The sequence below is a fragment of the Mchenga conophoros genome, linkage group LG13 (assembly GCF_057382185.1).
Source record: "Mchenga conophoros isolate Kocher_MC1m ecotype Shallow Benthic linkage group LG13, M_conophoros_male_GT1.1, whole genome shotgun sequence".
NCBI lineage: Eukaryota > Metazoa > Chordata > Actinopteri > Cichliformes > Cichlidae > Mchenga > Mchenga conophoros.
This window is the reverse complement of record NC_140538.1, coordinates 2,269,439-2,288,176: the sequence shown is the minus strand read 5'-3', so window position 1 is coordinate 2,288,176 and position 18,738 is coordinate 2,269,439. Positions and strand designations below refer to the sequence as shown.

The following is an 18,738-nucleotide window of genomic DNA, read 5'->3' as shown; positions in this document are numbered from 1 at the left end:
ATTACATTCATCATTAGAACCACAAAGATGCTTGAAAGAGACCCAAAACCACAAGAACACCCAGAACTAAAACAAGCATCTTCATCGTGTCTAAAATCACGACAACAAAAACAACAACAACAAAAACAGCACAGAGAAATGAAATGACTTTAAATAACACAGCTGTGCCCTTTAGTATCTGAGTCTATGGCAGCCTGCACATCAGTCCAGAACGGGTTTACGTCCGTGAGAGTCCTCACTAAGATGCTAAACAAACCTGAGTGTGTGTGTGTGTGTGTGTGTGTGTGTGTGTGTGTGTGTGTGTGTGTGTGTGTGTGAGTGTGAGTGTGTGTGTGTGAGTCCTCTTTTTATCAGTCAACCTTGAAAACTTCCCACGCAACAGCTGACTGAACTGCTGTATCACATGAAAGCTTTCAGCACTCAGTGTGTGTGTGTTTGTGTGTGTGTGTTCAGGGTCTCTTACACAACAGTCGTTACAGAAGAGATTCCAGTCATGCTGACACAGAAATAATGTTATGAAGCTCTGAGGGGCTCAAACAGGAGGCGAACGTGTCTGTGCTGATTTTAAATAAATTATTATCATAATCATAGACGTACTTCAGATACCTGACCTACTCTCCTCTCCTAGAGCAGCTTTGCATGACTCACAGTTCAGAATAATCCTTCTTTGTCTGATCCTGGGCCTCGGTGCAGAACCTCATTTCACCCTGTCTGAAACAAGCTGTTGTAGCTCCTCCCCCTTTGAGATAACTTCTGATTGGCTGACCCTCATTAACAAAATATTCAAACAGCCGTTCGTGCTGGAAAACCCTCCAATGTGTCTGAATCCAAACAGTCCTGTGAACAAGGGCGGAGCTAAACTTCCTCCACAGCGATATGACTGAAGTTTGAAGACTCACTGACGTTATCTCTGCTGCTGAGGGTGGAGCAACCAGTCACGAGGGTTAGGGGGCAGTTACTGTTTCACACAGGTAGGTTTGGATGGTGAATTAGGCGTTTATCCAGGTTATGTGTTTATCTGAAACATTTGCTAAACAATAAGAATTCAGGAAGAGAACAAATACTGAAAATCAGACAAACTTCAACCATCAGAATATTTATTAAAAGAAAGCCAGAGGTGTGTTTTGGTATGAGAAGCATCGAACATTTCAATTAGTAGAGATGTTGCTTTTTTTTTCTCACAGCAAATAGACTCTGAAGATAACGGTTCATCGGACGTCTCCTGTTTCCTTGGAGATGGTAGAAGAATTAAACTGTGCACTAGAGATGTCTCAAGACCGGTCTCGGTCTCGACGGACTTTGGTCTTGTCTCGGTCTCGGTCTCCCACTGTGTGAGAGCCGCTCGGCTCTCACACAGTGGCTCAGCTATGCTCCAATCCCTCCATATTGTGGCCAATGACATGCGAGGATATAGGATAATATCATTATGTGAAAAACAGAGAGCATGAAAGCGTACGTCTGTCCTCTCAGTAAGTGAGTGAGACAGTAGACAGCGGTGAGGAGGGCTGTGCGAGTGCATCGCAAATACACATAAATATGCTCGACACCCGTAAACCTGCAGTTTAAAGACTTTCTTGTCTCGGTCTTGTCTCGACTTTGTCTTGGTCTTGATTCGGCCTGTCTTGGTGCTGTCTTGGTCTTGGTTTAGGCGGTCTTGACTATAAGTCTACTGTGCACACAAAGGATGAAAATATATGACGACAGTGCAGACAGACGTCACACAGAGGCACAGATCCGATGGCAGGCTTCAGCTCCACATGACTTCAGCTTCTGATGGAGCTTTGCAAAACGAACCCTCTGGGCCACAAAAACTCTTCATTTGCTTTGTCTACCTGCCAAACAACATCTAACGTCTGCAGCCACGTTAGTGCTGCTACACCAGCCACAAAGCACACAAGCATCCAGCTTCAGATCCTCTCCGTCCAGCCGCGGAGCTCTCAGAAATCTAAGAAATGAGCTGAGACCTTTTCCTTCAGCTTCAGAGCAGAGCCCAGAAGGAGGATGGTAGTGTTTAATGCCTGGAGAATCGCTTCAAAGGTCCAAGATCAACTCTCTGATCTCGGCTCTGCTGCTGCTTATGCTAATCCGGTTCATTTGGTCCTTCAAAGCTACAAAATCAGACAGAAGAGCCGAAGTCAGGAGGATAAAGCGGCTCGGTGGTCGGTGACGCAGTGTATACTGGTATCTTTATAGGTGCCTTTCAGTTATGGAGCAGCGGCTCCACTCTGAGACCCTCCGCTTTTGCAGAAGCATGGTAACTGCAGCCAGAAAGTGAAACCAACTAGGCTGTTTGATCGAAACTTAAAGTGTGGTGTGACGTCGAGAAGTACATAAATAACCTGGCTTCCTTTTATTTGCTTGAGACCTTGTGTGTTCATGTGTTCAGGTCTCCATATTCCGGGACATGTAAAATTAAAGATCATTTTTTAAGTAAAAGACCACTTTGAGCCGTGTCTTTTTTGGCCGTAAAGAATATAAAAGAACGGGATTTAATACTCCACAGGTAAGGAACCACTTCCTCACCTGGATTTTGATTATGACACCAAGATCCTCTGGCATGTGAGACGTAAGACTTTCAGCCAGAAGAGAAGAGCTTTAAAACTGAGCTTTGAGCATATCTCATGACCTCTGTGGTTTCAAAGGAAACCGTCTCAACTAGCCGCATCCTTAAATGTACTCGTGATTTTATACAAATGTCTGATTTTCACTTTAATCGTTTGCTTCTCAGAGCTCAGAAATGTGATGCTCTGTGGGAGACGACGTTCAAACCATGGACATTAAAGAGTCTGATTTCATTGATAATTAATGAGTCAGTGACACCAGCAAATATTTACATGAAGTTTAAAACAAAGTGAAAGTCGGGGCTGCGTGGAAGGAGAATGATCCTCGAAAACATTTCCAGACTCCTCTCCTAAAATCGATGACTCACTCGGTGGAACTTGGGCTGGTTTGTGGGTAATCGAGGAAAATAGGACACTGACGTGTTTTGAGGGTCAGCACCTCGCGCCTCAGGAGGTTAATCCCCGGGAGGATCAGCAGATAACCCTGTGATGGTGAACGGCAGATTAGACGCACACTATGTTGCATTTTCAGCTCTTTGTGGATTGATTTCCACGGAAAGGATTTTCCTCGAAGAACTAAAAAAATTGACGTTAACCTTGTTTACTCATCAATCACCATCAGCTTAGAAATGCACCAATCACCGAGCTCAGCAGACTCGGACCAAGCCGGCACAGATTCAGCTCTGCTTATTTCTGATCAGCTGCACCGGCAGCAGCAGCAGTAGCACCGACCTTTGACCTTTGCTTGGTTGCTCTAAGCCGTGCTCTGACTCACACGTGGCCCGAAGCGCCCCCTTAAATATCACCAAAGGTTATCAGCCAGCAATGTGTCTGCACGCTGGTCCCAAATGAAAACACAAGACAGAGGAGCAGCTTGAGGCGCTGGCGTGCGCCTCCCGCCGTAACGCCTGCAGGGCTCCGCCCCCAATCAGAGCCTTCAGGTGAAGTCTGGGGTCCAGCATCTGTCTGCAGCTGTGACTGAAAACAAGGCTGACTCTCGTCCAGATGTTTTTACCTCATAATAAAACGACATCGTGGCAACAAAACGCTGAACTTACAGCACTGTGTGGCCATCTTCTATCTACAGTCTGTGTTTATAACAACATTGTTTCTGGGAGATGCTGCTGTGTGATAAAACCGTTAAAGATCACATGTAAATGTCATCAAAATGCCAAATTGCAAACAAGAGCAGTGTGAACGTGTCACATTAACCTACATTTGTGTGCCTGCTGGTCACGGGAAGTGCTCCCAGCCTCCTGCGCGCGTCAGCTGACCTCCTGCAGCGCCGTCGTTTATAAATGCGGGGCTCTCACAGAACCGTTTACTGGACTGAGGTTTCCTGCAGTGATACAGACTTCCTCGAACATCACGCCCAGACTCAACCAATGACAGCCAGAGCAGGAAGGACAAAATGTTCTGACTTTAAAAACAAGTGTCGTCTAAATGCCGCCATCCCAAGTCACTGAACACAGACTGTTAGCAGGCGAGGCACAGATTCGATCTACACGAGCGTGCCCCAGCACGCCCCCCAGCGCTCCCCCGACGGCTCATACTGGCCCAAAGCAACCATGTAAACTTTATGGAGGGCCAAAAAGGGTAAACTAACTAAAGGCTTCACAGCTGCAGGAGTGTTAACTCTCCTCTGAAGGCTTCGGGTTGGAATCTGCCCCTGACGGTCGGCGTCCTGCCACCAGAGGTTGGAGACTGTAAACCACAGCAGCACAACTCCAAGCACCTCTTGCAAAGGACACAATACCAAAGTACCCCTGCACGGTACAGTGAGGTGCTGTACTGAGTGTGTAGTGTAGTGTGGACCGTGACACAGTCCACTATGATCACACTTTCACTTTTAGGACTGTTGCTTTTGTCTGAGCAGTTCCTGGATCACCTGACTGACCTGCAGCATTATCCAAAGCTTCATCCTGGATCAGCGTCTCAGTTTCAAGCATCACCTGACAACGATATGCCAGCTAGAAAAGATCAAAGCAAAAACCTCATAAAATAACTGCATGTGTCATCCACGCCTCTCATTCTCTGCAGTAACTGCAGCTCGCTGTATACATGTGGAAACGACCGCCTATCAGCAGACCTTTTTCTTACATCTTTCCAGCCCTGAAAGGTTCGTGTGGAGATCTGCTGGCTCATGAAGGACTTGACCATTTTTTCTTGGCTTTTTTCTTTGGCTTTGGAGCTGAGGTGTTCAGATGTTCAGTGAGCAAGATGGAGATGAGTCCATCAGACTGACAAATCAGAGTCACAAAGGCTGAGAAGGTCTGAGCATGTGCAAAGGAGGGAGGGTGGAGGGTGAAGATGGAGCTGCAGGCAGGAGGAGAAGAGGAAGAGCTCAGAGGTGGTTCATGGGTACAGTGAAGGAGAGGTGACAGAGGAGCATGCTGGGATAGGAGGAGGTGGAGGCAGGTGATCTGCTGTGGAGAGCTCTCAGGTTCAGGTGATTCATGTCCAGCCAGGAAGAAAACCTGGAGCAGAGGGGGGAAGGAAAAGGACGAGAGAAGGCCAGAGTCAGCTGCTGGAAACCCACCACTATGATTAGGTCCCATGACACTGACTATGCACTGAAGCAGAGAAAAACCGCCTCCACCTCCCGTCACCCAGCTGGTCTGAAGCAACTGAACCGCTGCGAGGGAAGACAGCATGTGAACCACAACCTGCAGTAAACACCAACCTGCCAGCAGAACATCAGAAAGAAGAACGCCGACTCCGCCACTGACAACAGCAGCTCTGAGAGCGCCACACCTCACATCAGCCTGAAATCAGTGTGTGGACACACAGCAGCCTCACACGCTGTTCTCAGCACGCCACCAATCACCTGAGCCACCCGCAGCGTGTTCCGCAGCCTCAGTGTGTGTGTGTGTGTCAGCATGTGTTTAACTTCAGTTTAACTAGAAAGCATGCTGGGCTCACAGCTGTACAGATGTGCTTTGCTAAGCGCTGTTGGGTTCATACAGACACACAGAGCCTGCAGTAAACCTGGATGCACTCAGACCGCCGCTCTCTGATTTCTGCTGCTGTCACTCTGAATTAACGTCACTTTTCCCGATCAATAATTTAATTAATACTTTAATGAGCTCATGATATGAGGCTGATCAGTTAGTTGTCAGATTAATGATCAGCTGCACTTTAAAGCCCCGAGGACACCGACGAAGCGAACCTCAAACTATGAATGTGAGATTTGAGTTTTCAGCACTAGATTTAAACCGCAGGTACCGGTACCGACTCTGTCTGACTCACTGCTCGGTTTGTCACACTTCACAGAATTTTCTTTGTGTTTAAACAAAGCTCTCCGCTCTCCCGCGCCGCAAGCGCCGTGCGTAAAACCACCGAAGAACCGCCGAGTGGATCAAAACGCGCTCTGGCAGGTGGAAGCTGCTCAGGTGTGTTTGGATCCTGCGATCAGAGGAATCAAAGAAATCAGAGGATTTAGAGGGAGACTTACGGTCGTAGCGGCCGCAGCCGGCAGTTGGAGCTCCTTGAGCTGGAGCGCGTCAACGGCCGAGTCGTTGGAGCTCCACGCGGAGGATCCTGACAGCTCCAGGGTGTCCGGGTGGCGCGCGGCCGTACAGTTCGCCTCACGGTCGCTGCAGGAGATGATGCTCTGCCGCGCCGAGCGCATGCTCTGAACTGCTCTCTGCTCCGCTCGCGGACTGAAAGCACAAGGGGAGAGAGGGGAGGGGGGGGGTTAGTTCATGGAGGTCTGACTGCAGGTGTGACAGGTGGGAGAGAGAGGAGCCACAAACAGCAACACGTGATCAGCATTATACGGTTTCGTTTTATTCTGTCTGTGAGAAAAAAGCCGCAGTTCCTCTAACATCCGCCAGAGGCAGCAGTGAGTCTGGGCTCAGAGATCACGCCTACTTCCTAACACCTCGATTCCATCACTCACCTGTTTACACTAGCTGTGCCGCCAAAACGTCGGCTGCATCCTTCGGAGGACGCATTTGTAGGCCAATTACGTCACAGCCAGGCGACGAAGGCTGTCCCAATTTGTCGACTCCTTCAAATGCATCCTTCATTTCCCCGGATTTGAAGGATGGGTCGGTGTGTCCTTCGTGGCCCACCATGTCCCAGAATTCATAGCGCGGCCGAGCCGGTTTCAGCTTCCAACAATGGTAGCCGCTGCTTAGTTTTAATATTACTCTTATTATTCTTTCTGGGTCACAAAATAAACTTTTAACATATTTCCAGGCGAGAATGTAGCTGTGTAAACTTCAAATATCTGCTTGGTTTATCAAGACATCACATATTTGCAAAAGGGCTTTGACGTTTTCGGTGACGTCTGTTACCCACCAGCTCGATAGCTGACCCGGGGGTTCAATGGTCACTAGAGCCCGTGAGAGCAGCGGACTCCCGGCTTCATCGTTTTCAGACCCCCGCTGTCTGTCGCTACTCGGCTTAAACATGATATATAAGTCACTCGGATAACTTAAAAATGTTGTTGTTTGGCTTTTTTCAGTGTTTTATTTGTTCCGGAGTAAATCGGTTTGGCTGAGATTAAAGTTATTAGATTATTAGATTAAATAAAACTTTATTAATCCATCGGGTGGGTTCCTCCGGGATTTTCACACAGCTGAATAAACGTCAAACAGAAAACTGATTAAACAGAAGTGTGAGACGGTCAAGAGTTTACTCCAGTGTCCTGTTATATTTTAGATAGCAAGGAGCAGACGGCCGAGTTTATTAAACTCCACCGAGACAGCGCTGACGCAGATCTGAAGGCCAGACCGTCACATTTCACAACCTCACACTTCCAGCCTTCTCGGTCTTCGAAGAAACCCGGCCCACGTAGACAATAGCTGTGTCTCCAAAGGGACACAGCTATTGTGTTCATGTTTTAAATATTAGGGGCGTGGCCTCTCTCTGCTAGCTCGAGCTGTTTAAGGACAGCATGGCTGCTCTGTTTTTAGGGTTCAGTGTGCAGACCTGAGGAGCCGGGATCAAACCACGGACCTGCTGCTGTCGCTGCTCAGCCACAAGTTTCCAAGTCTGATCTTCAGTTTTCATCAGAATGAGGTTTGTGATGATGTCGGTGGACTTTTGATCCGTTCGTCAGTTATATCAGAATAAAATGAAGCGTTAACAACTGACAGAAAACAGACAGTCTGGTTCTGCGCCCGCGGACAGGACGCCATGCAGGACGATGCTGCTGCACACCAACAAAGACATCTGGACCTTCGTTACTTATATTCGGTCACTGTGGGAAACACAGAGGTCCAAAGCTAATGTGCAGTCTGTAGGTCTGTAAAACCCCAGCCTTCGCTCCTGTGTTACTGGTGTCACTGGTGTCAGTATATCCAGTGTATGTGAAACACGGCGTCACACTCTGGGCTGTCAGCTTTAATGTCCACGTTGTTCAACACTGACACCAACACATCACAGTGAGCATGTCTGACGATGGGAAGCTTGGCAGTCGTATAGCAACAGTAACCAAGGTGATAAGGACGCGTGGAGAAAAACATTTGAAATGAAATGTAATGCATATTCAAAGAAACAGTCTGAGAGGTGAAAGGCTTTCTTCCTCTGGAGCAGCACATTAGTGTTAATCAGAGGCTGGACTCTAACCTCAGACCGTGAAGAGAAGAATGAAAAGAAACTGTGTGGGAGGCGAAAGTCAACCTGAGAGCGTCTGACCTCACACAGACCACCAAAGCAGCTCCAACACAGCTTACTGGAAACATTTAAAGGTTTTATCTTCCTCCAAACTCATCACACCTTTAAAGGCTCTGCAGACTTTCACATTACTCGTTTTTCGTGCACAGACACTTCGAAGCTAAATGTCAGCAAAACCTGAACAATTCATTATATTTGAATTATTTTTACAAAGCACCTAAAACTCAGTTTCCAGCTGTTTTCAACTGTTCATTCAAATGTTGCATTTGAGTGAGTTAAACCTATAAAAACATCCTTCCTGTAATTATTCAGTGTTTTATGGACGTTTGTCAAATGCATCTCTCATCAAGTCATCCTGAGCCACAAACATCCTGTCACAACGTAGAAGCTACGGTCAGTTTCTGGTTAAGTGGCTTTTACAATCCTTTATTCTAAAAGTGTCACTGACATTAACAACGTCTGCTTTGAGACTGAGCTGGCCAATAATGTATCAGAACAGTATATATGGCAACAAATGTAAGATAATGGTTCTATAGATGGTTTTATAATGTAGGTGCGATAACACAAGATACTCACAGGAAGGTAATGTCTTTGATTTCTCTATAACCTGTTTGTAAATCACTACAGTCTTTCAATACAAACAAAGATAAAACAGCTAAAACAATTAGAAACATCAGAAATGACCTTTTGCAACATGGAAACAAATCTGTCCTCGTTCCCGTGTTCAGTGTTAACCTCACAGCAGGATCAGGTGGACGAGAACGTCACCTGGACGAACTTAACAGTGATCATTGAATCACTTCAGTTTTCTCTGCTTTTGTTTCTGACAGTGTCAAACAAAGATGCACAAAGCCAGCACACAAGTGCCAAACAAGCAGAAAAATGTCCATGTGCGCTGTGAACATGCAGAACACCTGAGACTGACCTCTCTGTACCTGGAAGCACGAAGAAGCTGGACGAGCTGAGCTCTAAGCTTCGAACGCCCAGAGCCGAGAGGAGATCTTCTGCTTCAGCGTCCACGCACTTCCACGTTTCTCCAGGCAGCTGCCAACACAGAAAGCTCCACAGACGTTCAGATCGTGTCAGGGAGACGCTCAGAACCAGCTGACGATCTGCAGACGAGGCTGATCGCAGGTACTCGTACTTATAACGAGGGAGGAATGCCTCCCCCGCGGGGGGAAATGTGGGTCTTCAGGTCAGCGCTCTGATGAAAAGTCATTACGCTGATTATCTGCTGGCCTGCTGCAGCTTAGCGAGGACTGGAGACACAATGAGAGGACAGCAGAGGTCAGGCTGGTTTCATCAGAGTGGAGAGATTTCCTGTCACCGTCAGATTTTACTCTTATTTTCTTCTGTCTTTCTGTTTACTCATTTGTGTTTTATCCACTTCCTGTCAAACTTCCTTTTCCATTTGTCTGGTCATGGTTTTACTTCCTGCTTCTGAGCGTCTCCTTTTCTGTGGATGTCCTCGTCAGGTTCACCTGTGTCTGAGCCCAGGCTGCAGCTTGTTCTTCCTTCTTGTTGTATTTTTGTCTGAATATTACTCTGTCTCCGTTCTCTGGAAGCGGACGGCGCTTAAATCCATCCAAAGGAACGGTTCAGGTGTCTTTTTTCAATCTAAAGATGAAAGTGGAGTGTCTGTGGATAACAGCTGGTTTGGTCCATTTTCACATAGTAATGGAAGCATAAAGACTCAGGCTCGGTCGTGCAGGAACGATCAGTTGCTGCTTCCTGCTCAGTATTGGAGGTGAAGCTTCCCCCTGTCCTGTTTCCGGTGTCCTCCGCCTGCAGGGTTAAATAAGACGGCGTGTCTTATTTAACCCTGCAGGACACGAACCTTCTCCAGCTCTCCTCACATTATTGTTTTTTCCTGTATGTAGATGAAACTGAACGTAATTACAGCTCTCAGTTGTGTTATAAAGTGTTAGCAAGTTTTCACAAGACATCCAACGCGTGGCAGAATAAACGGTTGTTCTCAGTCAGCTGTTTCTAAAATTTGAAGCACGTGCAAACAGAGTCAGGAGGAGTGTTCGTGAGAAATCAGCTGATCACTTCCTGTGTCACTTCCTGCTCCGTGCGCTCTGTGAAACAACTAAAACACTGTCATGGTCCCCGTCCTCTCCGGCTGGCTCGTGATGGCTAAAGGTTTTCTTTATGTTTCTCTCTCCTCCTTTCTCCTCTCTCCCTGGGCGGAGCTGGTTATCGTCTCTGGAACGCTGACCCTCCCGTGCTCTCAGCTGTCTTCGCCTGTTAGACTAACCTGTGTTCTGTGCATAGAGTTTCCCGGACCTGTTGACGGACCCTTCCCTGTGATTCCTGTGTGTGGCTGCGTGAATGGAGATCAGGACGAGAGTGGCTAAAGAGGAGAGTGTGTGGATTACCTCTTCCCCCCGGACCCCTTCTCTCTGTACACATATACTGCACTGTGGTTCACCCTTTTGTAAATAAACTGTAACCTTTGACCCTGATGGCTGGCTTTAAATCCCAGTGTTTCCTGTTTTTTCTATTTGTGTCTAACATTTAAAGTTTTGTTCTGAGTGGTGGTCTCAGCTGTTGCTGATATTGTTTCCCTTTATGTTTCCTGCCTCACTGCTGAACATGAACCTGGTCCCTGGTTTCCTACGACAGTTTTCTCTGCAGTCTGTTTATATTTCAGGTATCTTCGGGCTTTTGCATTATTGAGTTTTCTTGTGTGATCCCTGCCTGTGCCTGTCCCACCTCTGTCTGTTACCTGTCTCGTCTCCACGTTTATTCACTTGTTCGTCCGCCTCGGTTTGGTTCGTTCACCTCACACAGGTATTGAACTTTTCCTTTGGTCGTTGTCGTGTTGTTGCCGTATCCTCCTCACGCCGTGTTCTCTGTGTCTTTTGCGTCCTGCTTCAAACTTCTGGCTGTGCCTTTGTTTTGCATCGCCTTCTGAGTTTGTGTTGTCCAACAATAATCCGTCTCCAGAGTCCTGCACTTCCAACTTCCTGCTTCCACGCAGCCACAGATTTTGTAAATGGTTGCATCAAAACCTGTTAAAAGGGAGTTTTGTCCAATATTAAATTTAGTTTAATGATCTGAACATGTAAGTGTAACAAATATGCAAAACACTAGAAAACCAGGAAGAGGGCAGAGGTTCACAGCTGGAACCGCTGGCAGCAGCCGCGAGGTTTGGCTGTGAATGAGCGCTGACTGCTTCCTCAGTGAGGTCAGCGAAGACGTGAGCGACTGTTGGAGGTTCTTGAAAGGACGGCACGTGCTGCAGGATGAACTGCGGAAAGGAGCAGATGTTTCTCAGCCGGAGCTTCGATACGTCTCCTGAAGACAAGTTTCACACCTCAAACTAACAAACATGAGTGCAGGATGTTGGTGTTTAAGACCAAGCGGCACATTAGAGCACATTTCTGGCCCAAAGAACACAAAAGTGCAAGACAGATGACAGCACATGAGTTCAGGGTCATGACCTCGTCCTTACTTTCACTTTGACTGGCACTGAGTTACAATCAAGAACCGAAAGAGAAGGCGTCAAATCACAGCACGATTATTAAAAAACACAAAGACACAAAGTGGGGCTAAATGATGACAAATCTCACAAACCACAGGGACACTAAATGGCTAAAAGAAAAGCACAGTGTGTGGTGGGAGTGAAGATGACTGCAAAGCAATGAGAAATGACTCAAGCAGAAAGCTTTTTAAAAAGGTGCAAAATATCCACCAAGTGATGCTTAATGCCTACAGAGGGGCTCAAAATGACTAAAAAGGTTTCTTTATGAGTACAAAGGGATGGACAACAACATCAAAGAGGTGCAGAAGGATTAGAAAAGGGCTGCAAAGAGACTTAAAATGACAAAAAGGATGCAGCATGACTCTATAGGAGTGTGAAATTCCTGCACAAGGATGCAAAACCACCCTGAAGTGCAGATAGATGAGCACAAAGATATAATGAACTATTACAAAGGAACAGAACGACTTCAAAGGGATGCAATGTGCGACATACGGCTGTGAAACGTCTATAAAAGGACAGAAAATGACCTCAGACAGCATCAGCTCACAGTAACGTACATTACTGTGAAATGTACAGTTCCACTACTGTCCAGCAGAGGCAGCGGTGAGTCAGTCCCATGTGTACAGACACTGTTTGGTCTCCGTAGATAATTTCCTCCTTCATAAGAACTGTGAGTATGAGCTGATGTAAAGGGTTACATCAGCTCATACTCAGCACATTTACAGTCATAAAGACATTTACCTTCTGATTTTCAGCGCTGTAGTTAATAAATTTCTGACTGAAACTGAAACAAGTGTAAAAACTGCACCCTGTGGAGTTTCTCCTGAAGCAGGCCCTGCTGAGATTCAAACACAGCCTCTGCTGTTTAACCAGCCGCAGCACTGCAGCTGAAGCAGCTCCACCCGTCCAGGGTGATGGAGCAGCTGGTGGTGTTTGCACCTTTGAAGAGCAGCTTTGCATTGAATAAGAAGACTTCTAATGATGGGCTGCTGGCTCAGCTCACCAGGTCAGGTAGCCTGTGCTGTATGCTGTGAGGCTGCTGTAGAGGTCAGATGATGTCGACGGGTGTTTGATCTGCTGGCCTTTCTTCCCAGTTCCCACCGTTTCCCCCTCTTGCCTCCCCCTGTCTCGTCTTCCTTTGGAGCTCCGAGCGCACTCTGTTGGCGTTGCACTTTTTAGTTTCTTCCCCAGAAACAGCAGCAGCACATGCAGCGCTGTCAGGCCAGCAACGTGGACTCTTCAGTGTTTACGTGTCGTGAGTTAGACTTGGTCATTAATCATGTTATTGTGCAACAGGCTTTCAGTGTGTGTGTGTGTGTGTGTGTGTGTGTGTGTGTGTGCGTGTGTGTGTGTGTGTGTGTGTGTGCGTGTGTGTGTGTGTGTGTGTGTGTGTGTGTGTGTGTGTTTGTGTCACTAAAAGCTGCTTTGTAGAAAAAATCAGAGCGAGATGTTTTAGTTTTTATGTTTTCGTGGTTTGACACACTGAGCAGCATCGACCCATGGAAGAATGATTTCAATCAACTGTGTGTGTGTGTGTGTGTGTGTGTGTGTGTGTGTGTGTGTGTGTGTGTGTGTGCATCCATTTAATCAACAGTTAAACTGATGGAAGCTGAGATGAATGTAGGACACTGAGTGCGCACTCTCAGTAGGGTGGATGTTAGAGTCCAGGAGCACACATGTGGACTAACACTGAGCAGGAAAAGGAAGACGAGACAGAGGGAGGGAGAGGGGGAAACAGTGAGGGGATCAAACACCTGTCGACATCATCAGGAAAAGCCTCATCAATACGTAATAATAAGAGTCAAGCTCACACCTGAGCAGTGATTCTAGGAAGTGAGCCTCCGAGTGTGCGTCCCCTTATGATGCCTCACACAAAACACACAAACTGCCTTTCATTCTTAATGAACAGAGCTCATGAAGCTGTGCAGCAGCTGTGCAGCAGCTGTGCAGCAGCTGTGCAGCAGCTGTGCAGCAGCTGTGCAGCAGCATGCTCACATCCAGGTGGGACAGTTTAAACACCTGGACGGCCTCACAGGAGGTTCATGAATGTGTGAAGGAGGACATGCAGAGGCTGGAGTTGGAAGAACACGACCACGTCAGAGGGGACGCTGCTGGGACGCTTTATCCAGCTAAGCCACGGCGCCTCCTACAGGCCTTCAGTCAAGTTAAACATAAACCGTGGATCTGCAGCTCAGGTGAAAGGCGAGGATTTCAGGTGGGGCCGCTCCATGGTCCTCCTTCTCCTCATGTGTGGTCACATTTATGTTTGATTTGAACTGTGAGTTGATGAATGAACCTTGGAAACACGTCACCGTAAGCTGAATTATGAAGCGTGCGCCTCCTGTCGTGCGCCTCCTGTGAACATAAACACACTTTGCACTGATGGGTGGATGAGCAGCGTGAGTGTGTGTGTCACATATTTCATCGGTGTGTAAAGAAACATCTGGTGGAAGTGATGTGGAGATCAGGACTTCTGCTCCAGCAGCTGCTGACGCAGGAAACAGCAGGAGGAGCTGACGGAGAAGCTAACGGAGGAGACACAGGTGAAGCGTTCAGGGTTCAAAGTCAGGAACACTAAAGCTGGACCCCTCAGAGCTGCTGGAAGTTCAGATGTGTGGTCACCTCTGACCATCAGGGTCTCGTGTTCATTGTCCTGCCCTCTGAAACGTCATGTGCTCCTGCTCCCTGCATGTTTTTTATTTTAAACTCCTCATAATCCCACATGTGGGAAATTTCGTAAATAAAGGTCAACGCCCAACGTGGGGTCAAACCCACGCCCTTGAGATTAAGAATCTCATGCTCCACCGATTGAGCTCGCCGAGCTTACGTCCTTGGCCTCTGATACCTCTGTATCGTTCACATCCATCCCTGATGTGGATGTTTCTTATGCAAAAAGCTGAAGTAACGAGTCTGACTTAAACTGAAAGGATGATAAAGTCGAGACGCGGAACTTAAAATGTGAGGAGTAAAAAACAAAGTACGGCTACTGAAAAGTCCGCTTAAGTACTCATGTAACAAAGTATTTGTACTTCATCACCTCTGAAACTGTGTGCATCTGTGTGTGAGTCTGTGTGCGTATGTGTGCATGTAGGATTTTAATCTCAGCACTCAGATTTTCGGGTTAAATGGAATTGTGTTGACGCTCGGAGGCGCTGTGATTGTCTCTCTGACCCGTCGGTGCTACTTTGACCCAAATCGAACAGTTTTATAATTTTCATTTTCTAAAAGAGTTCGAGCTGCACGCAGATCCTTCCCCATTACAACCTGCACTATGAGCGGGCACCCCGTGCTCAGTTTGAGTAGCTGGCTCTGTTCCTCAGTCACACGGTGGCACTGTGACAGGAAGCGAGCGGCCAGCTGCAGGAAATTAGCTGCAGAAGAAGAAGAGCTGCTCCTCAGCGGCTACCTGCCGGGTCCACCTGTGTCCGTTTGAGCTGCTGTCTCACGTGAAGATGTCGGAGGACCTGCGCGCACAGCTGGAGAAACATCTGCAGACTTTACACATCCAGACGAGATGCGTGGAGCACCCGCCGGTAAACCGGACAGCCCGACTACACCGAATCCCATTAGCGCTTCTGGCATTTTCAACATCCCCGTCTGACTCTAGATCATATAAATACGTGAAAATATGCTCGGAGACATTTCCACAATCGGAGAGACTCGCACTTTTATTCGGCGCCACGCGTGACCATGATAGGCTCCTGATGCGCGCTCACGGTTGTGGAAGTGCGCGTTTCCTCCTCAGTTTCTCGCTCTTTCAGTTTCACTGACACGTGGGGGAGTAACAAAGTTGTCAGCTGAAGTAAAGAAGAGCCGCTTTGCTTGCCGTGTGTGTGCTGAATTCACGAGCACACGAATTCACGTTAAAATTACGTGATGAAGTTTAGGCGCAGTCAGCTGTGTTTGCGCAGAATCTGTTTATCCTGAAATGCGCAGTGTTTTTGAACGGGATCCGTTGGGACGGGCGCTTTAGAGCTCCGCTCAGAATCGAGCGCGCCGTGAAAAAGCAGATATGACTTTGAATGCCTGACTTATGTGCATATATTTATGTACTTCCTGTCTGCTGCAGCTTTCATAAACTGCTCTGACACGTTTGTGCTGCAGGACCTGCTGTGACCTGCAGAGGGCGCCAGACCACAGAGTTTGGTTTAGTCCTGCAGGCATGGATGGCATTACAGTCAGACAGCTTTATTAATGTAGGAAACCAGGAAGAGTTGCAAGAGGCTTTGATGTTAGTAATACAGCTTCCACAAAGCTTCCACAAAGAGCCCGCTCTCACCCACTCTCCTCCTCCTGCAGGTGTTCACGGTGGAGGAGATGATGCCTCACCTGCAGGGCGTGAATGGCGCCGTCACCAAGAACCTGTTCTTGAAAGACAAGAAGAAGAAGGGGCTTTGGCTGGTGTCGGCCCGCCATGACCGCCAGGTCAGCTCCTCCACATGACCTCTGACTTAAAAACTAAAGACTAACACCTCACTTCCTCTCGTTCCATCTGCAGGTGAACCTTAATGACCTCGCCAAGAAGCTTGGTGTCGGGAGTGGAAATCTGCGCTTCGCAGATGAGGCAGCCATGTTGGAAAAGCTGAAGGTAGGAAGGATCAAAACTGGGAGGGCCAATTATTGAGCTGGATTCACAGGTCACAGCTTTAGACTCCTCCTCTCCTCTCCTTCAGGTGGGTCAGGGATGTGCGACGGCTCTTGCTCTGCTCTTCGATCAGGATCGCAGCGTGAAGTTCGTCTTGGACCGGGACCTGGTGGAAGGAGGCCACGAGATGGTCTACTTCCACCCGATGACCAACGCTGCCACCATGGGGCTCAGACCGGACGACCTGCTGCGCTTCCTCAAGGAAACGGGACACGAGCCAATCCTGGAGTGCTTCGAGTAAAACGGACACCTGGTTTAAAAGCGACGCGAGAGCGGTCCTGGTCGGGCTGAGAGCAGGATACGGCCGTCTGCCGCCGAGGATCTTGAGAAGCTTCATGCTAGGCTCTAAGTGTAAAAAGGAACATTTTAAAAACGTGTTTGTGTGCAGCGATGAGAATCTGCAACCTGAACAAACTGTCATGTTTAGCAAAGTCCCCAAAATTAAGATTTATTCACTGAAATTTGACCCTGGATGTTATTTATTATCCTGCAAATGTAAAGCGAGAGAATAAAAAGCTTTGTCATCTCTGTTTGGCTTTAAATTAAGAGTTTATCAGAAAGATGAAACAGCCTGTAAGAAGGTAAAACACGAGGGTCACAGTTACTTATTTTAATAATTACACAAATAAGAATCAAGTTACATGGTTCTGACAGTATTTAAAGGGTTTGGTGAGAAACCAGAAGGTAAGCTAAGAATCTGCATTAATTTTCAAGCAATATTTTCTGAATGCCAACATTCATAGTGCCCAAAAATTTAACTCGTCTCCTTCTGCAGTACCAGGTAATACCAGGTATTACCGGATTGCCTGTCAGCAGGAGGCGCTGTGGCTTAGCTGGTCAAAGCGCCTGTCTAGTAAACAGGAGATCCTGGGTTCAAATCCCAGCAGTGCCTTCCTGTTACCATTTGAAACCATCTTCTTCACAGTGTTAATTGCATTCTTAATCTTGGAGTTGGGAAATCTTTCAAAGTCTTTGTATGTCCTCAGTTATCCACCTCACGGTACTCTTGAGAGCTTTAAAAACTTCTTTGCACCCGATCCGAGAAGCTTCTTCAGTTCTAGAACAAATGCTGGAGGGTCCCAGGCATTAAACCGCTAGTGGAGCTTCTGAGGGTTGTTCACCCAATATTGATGTCTTGGGCATGTCTAAATCTTCATTGTGTCCTCTTCTTGGAAACGAAGGAGAGAAAGCATAACACCCAATGCTTCCCGCCATCAGCACTCATTAATGAAATGTAATGGCATTGGTAGGGAGGTAAGGCACTGCTGGGATTTGAACCCAGGATCTCCTGTTTACGAGAAAGGCGCTTTGGCCAGCTAAGCCACAGCGCCTTGAGCTGTGTGCCTCTGGCTACTGTCCAACAGCTGGTGGGGAAAAATGTGACAAACCGATTCAAAACTGTGTCTGCAGAGGTTACTTGGTTTTTCCCTTCCCTGAAGGCGGCACTGTAGCTTAGCCGGTCAAAGCACCTGTCTTGTAAACAGGAGATCCTGGGTTCAAATCCCAGCAGTGCCTGTTGAGCTATTTCAAAATAAGAAATTCTGTGTAGGCAACTTTTCCTCAATGTCAAAATAAAAGGAAGTAATCTGTTGAATCTGAAGTTTGGAGGCACTAAAGATTTAGCAAAGGACACCCCAGCAGCTGTGCACCACATGCAGATGAAAAACATCAAAACTGAAAGTCTACTAAAACATGAAACTGCGCAACTGTGACAACAGACATAAATGGACCAGTATAGAAACTGGGTGAGGCAGGGTTATATTGAGCTTTCGTCCCAAAAGTACTGTCAAGATTCTGCAAATCATTCGAGTTACTGATAAGAGAAGGTAAGACTGTTAGGTGTTGTGTTAAAATAAATGCCGAAGAGTTCTCTATTAAAAACAGCATAAGGAGGTGTTCTACTTTCCTCTTATGTTATGGAAAAGTGTATAGGCAGCAGGAATTTGAGTCAGGTCTCGGTTTTTCTTGATGATGTCACTCCTTTCTCAGCTACACTTGAGAACCATGAGGAATGATCGCTGAAGGTCCTCCATAGGATGAAAGAATTTACTTTAAAGCTGTCGCCAGAGAAATGTCAGTTCTTCAGGACATCTGTCCAATATCTCAGCCATGTTGTATCATCAGAAGGGCTCAAAACAGATCCAGCTGCCCTCACTACCTGGCCAAGACCAGATAACATCAAGTAGCTTAAGTCTTTCCTTGGGTTCACTGGATATTACAGGAGGTTTATAAAAGACTATTCCAAGCTTGCAATACCCCTTAATCACTTAAGTGCTGGTTGCCTCCCACTGAAGAGAAAATCCAGTCTGTCTGGCAGAAACCACAAGGTTTCTACCAGTGCGGATCTCAAAAAGCCTTTTTCACGAAAAATGGACCCCAACCGCTGAAGATACTTTTAAGACATTGATTCTCAAGCT

General features: G+C 47.1%; 2 protein-coding genes and 3 non-coding genes across 10 annotated transcripts in view; 3 read left to right on the top strand and 2 right to left on the bottom strand.

Annotated features, from left to right (window-relative positions):
- The window catches only part of LOC146560640 (melanopsin-A-like), a 31,634-nt gene extending 21,150 nt beyond the window's left edge, over positions 1–10,484 (bottom strand). The window contains exons 1-2 of one of the 6 annotated variants that reach the window (XM_085296045.1): positions 9,112–10,484; positions 6,016–6,223 (exon numbers count right to left, since the gene is read on the bottom strand). In XM_085296045.1, the coding sequence (XP_085152171.1) occupies positions 6,016–6,192 (177 nt within the window). In that variant the 5' untranslated portion in view covers positions 6,193–6,223; positions 9,112–10,484. Of the gene's footprint in view, positions 1–463; positions 557–597; positions 945–6,015; positions 6,224–9,111 lie in introns of those variants that run through there. The other 5 variants (XM_085296046.1, XM_085296048.1, XM_085296049.1 and 2 more) reach the window with 5 other exon arrangements.
- A 4,539-nt stretch (positions 10,485–15,023) lies between these two features.
- prorsd1 (prolyl-tRNA synthetase domain containing 1) lies at positions 15,024–16,850 on the top strand. Its single transcript, XM_085296031.1, has 4 exons — positions 15,024–15,209; positions 15,976–16,101; positions 16,175–16,264; positions 16,350–16,850. The coding sequence occupies exons 1-4, from the start codon at positions 15,129–15,131 to the stop codon at positions 16,560–16,562; spliced, it is 510 nt and encodes a 169-aa protein (XP_085152157.1). The 5' UTR covers positions 15,024–15,128; the 3' UTR covers positions 16,563–16,850.
- A 289-nt stretch (positions 16,851–17,139) lies between these two features.
- trnat-agu (transfer RNA threonine (anticodon AGU)) lies at positions 17,140–17,213 on the top strand. The gene has a single exon. It is a non-coding gene; the product is annotated as a tRNA-Thr (tRNA).
- A 365-nt stretch (positions 17,214–17,578) lies between these two features.
- trnat-cgu (transfer RNA threonine (anticodon CGU)) lies at positions 17,579–17,652 on the bottom strand. The gene has a single exon. It is a non-coding gene; the product is annotated as a tRNA-Thr (tRNA).
- A 110-nt stretch (positions 17,653–17,762) lies between these two features.
- trnat-ugu (transfer RNA threonine (anticodon UGU)) lies at positions 17,763–17,836 on the top strand. The gene has a single exon. It is a non-coding gene; the product is annotated as a tRNA-Thr (tRNA).
- The last annotated feature ends 902 nt before the right edge of the window (positions 17,837–18,738 follow it).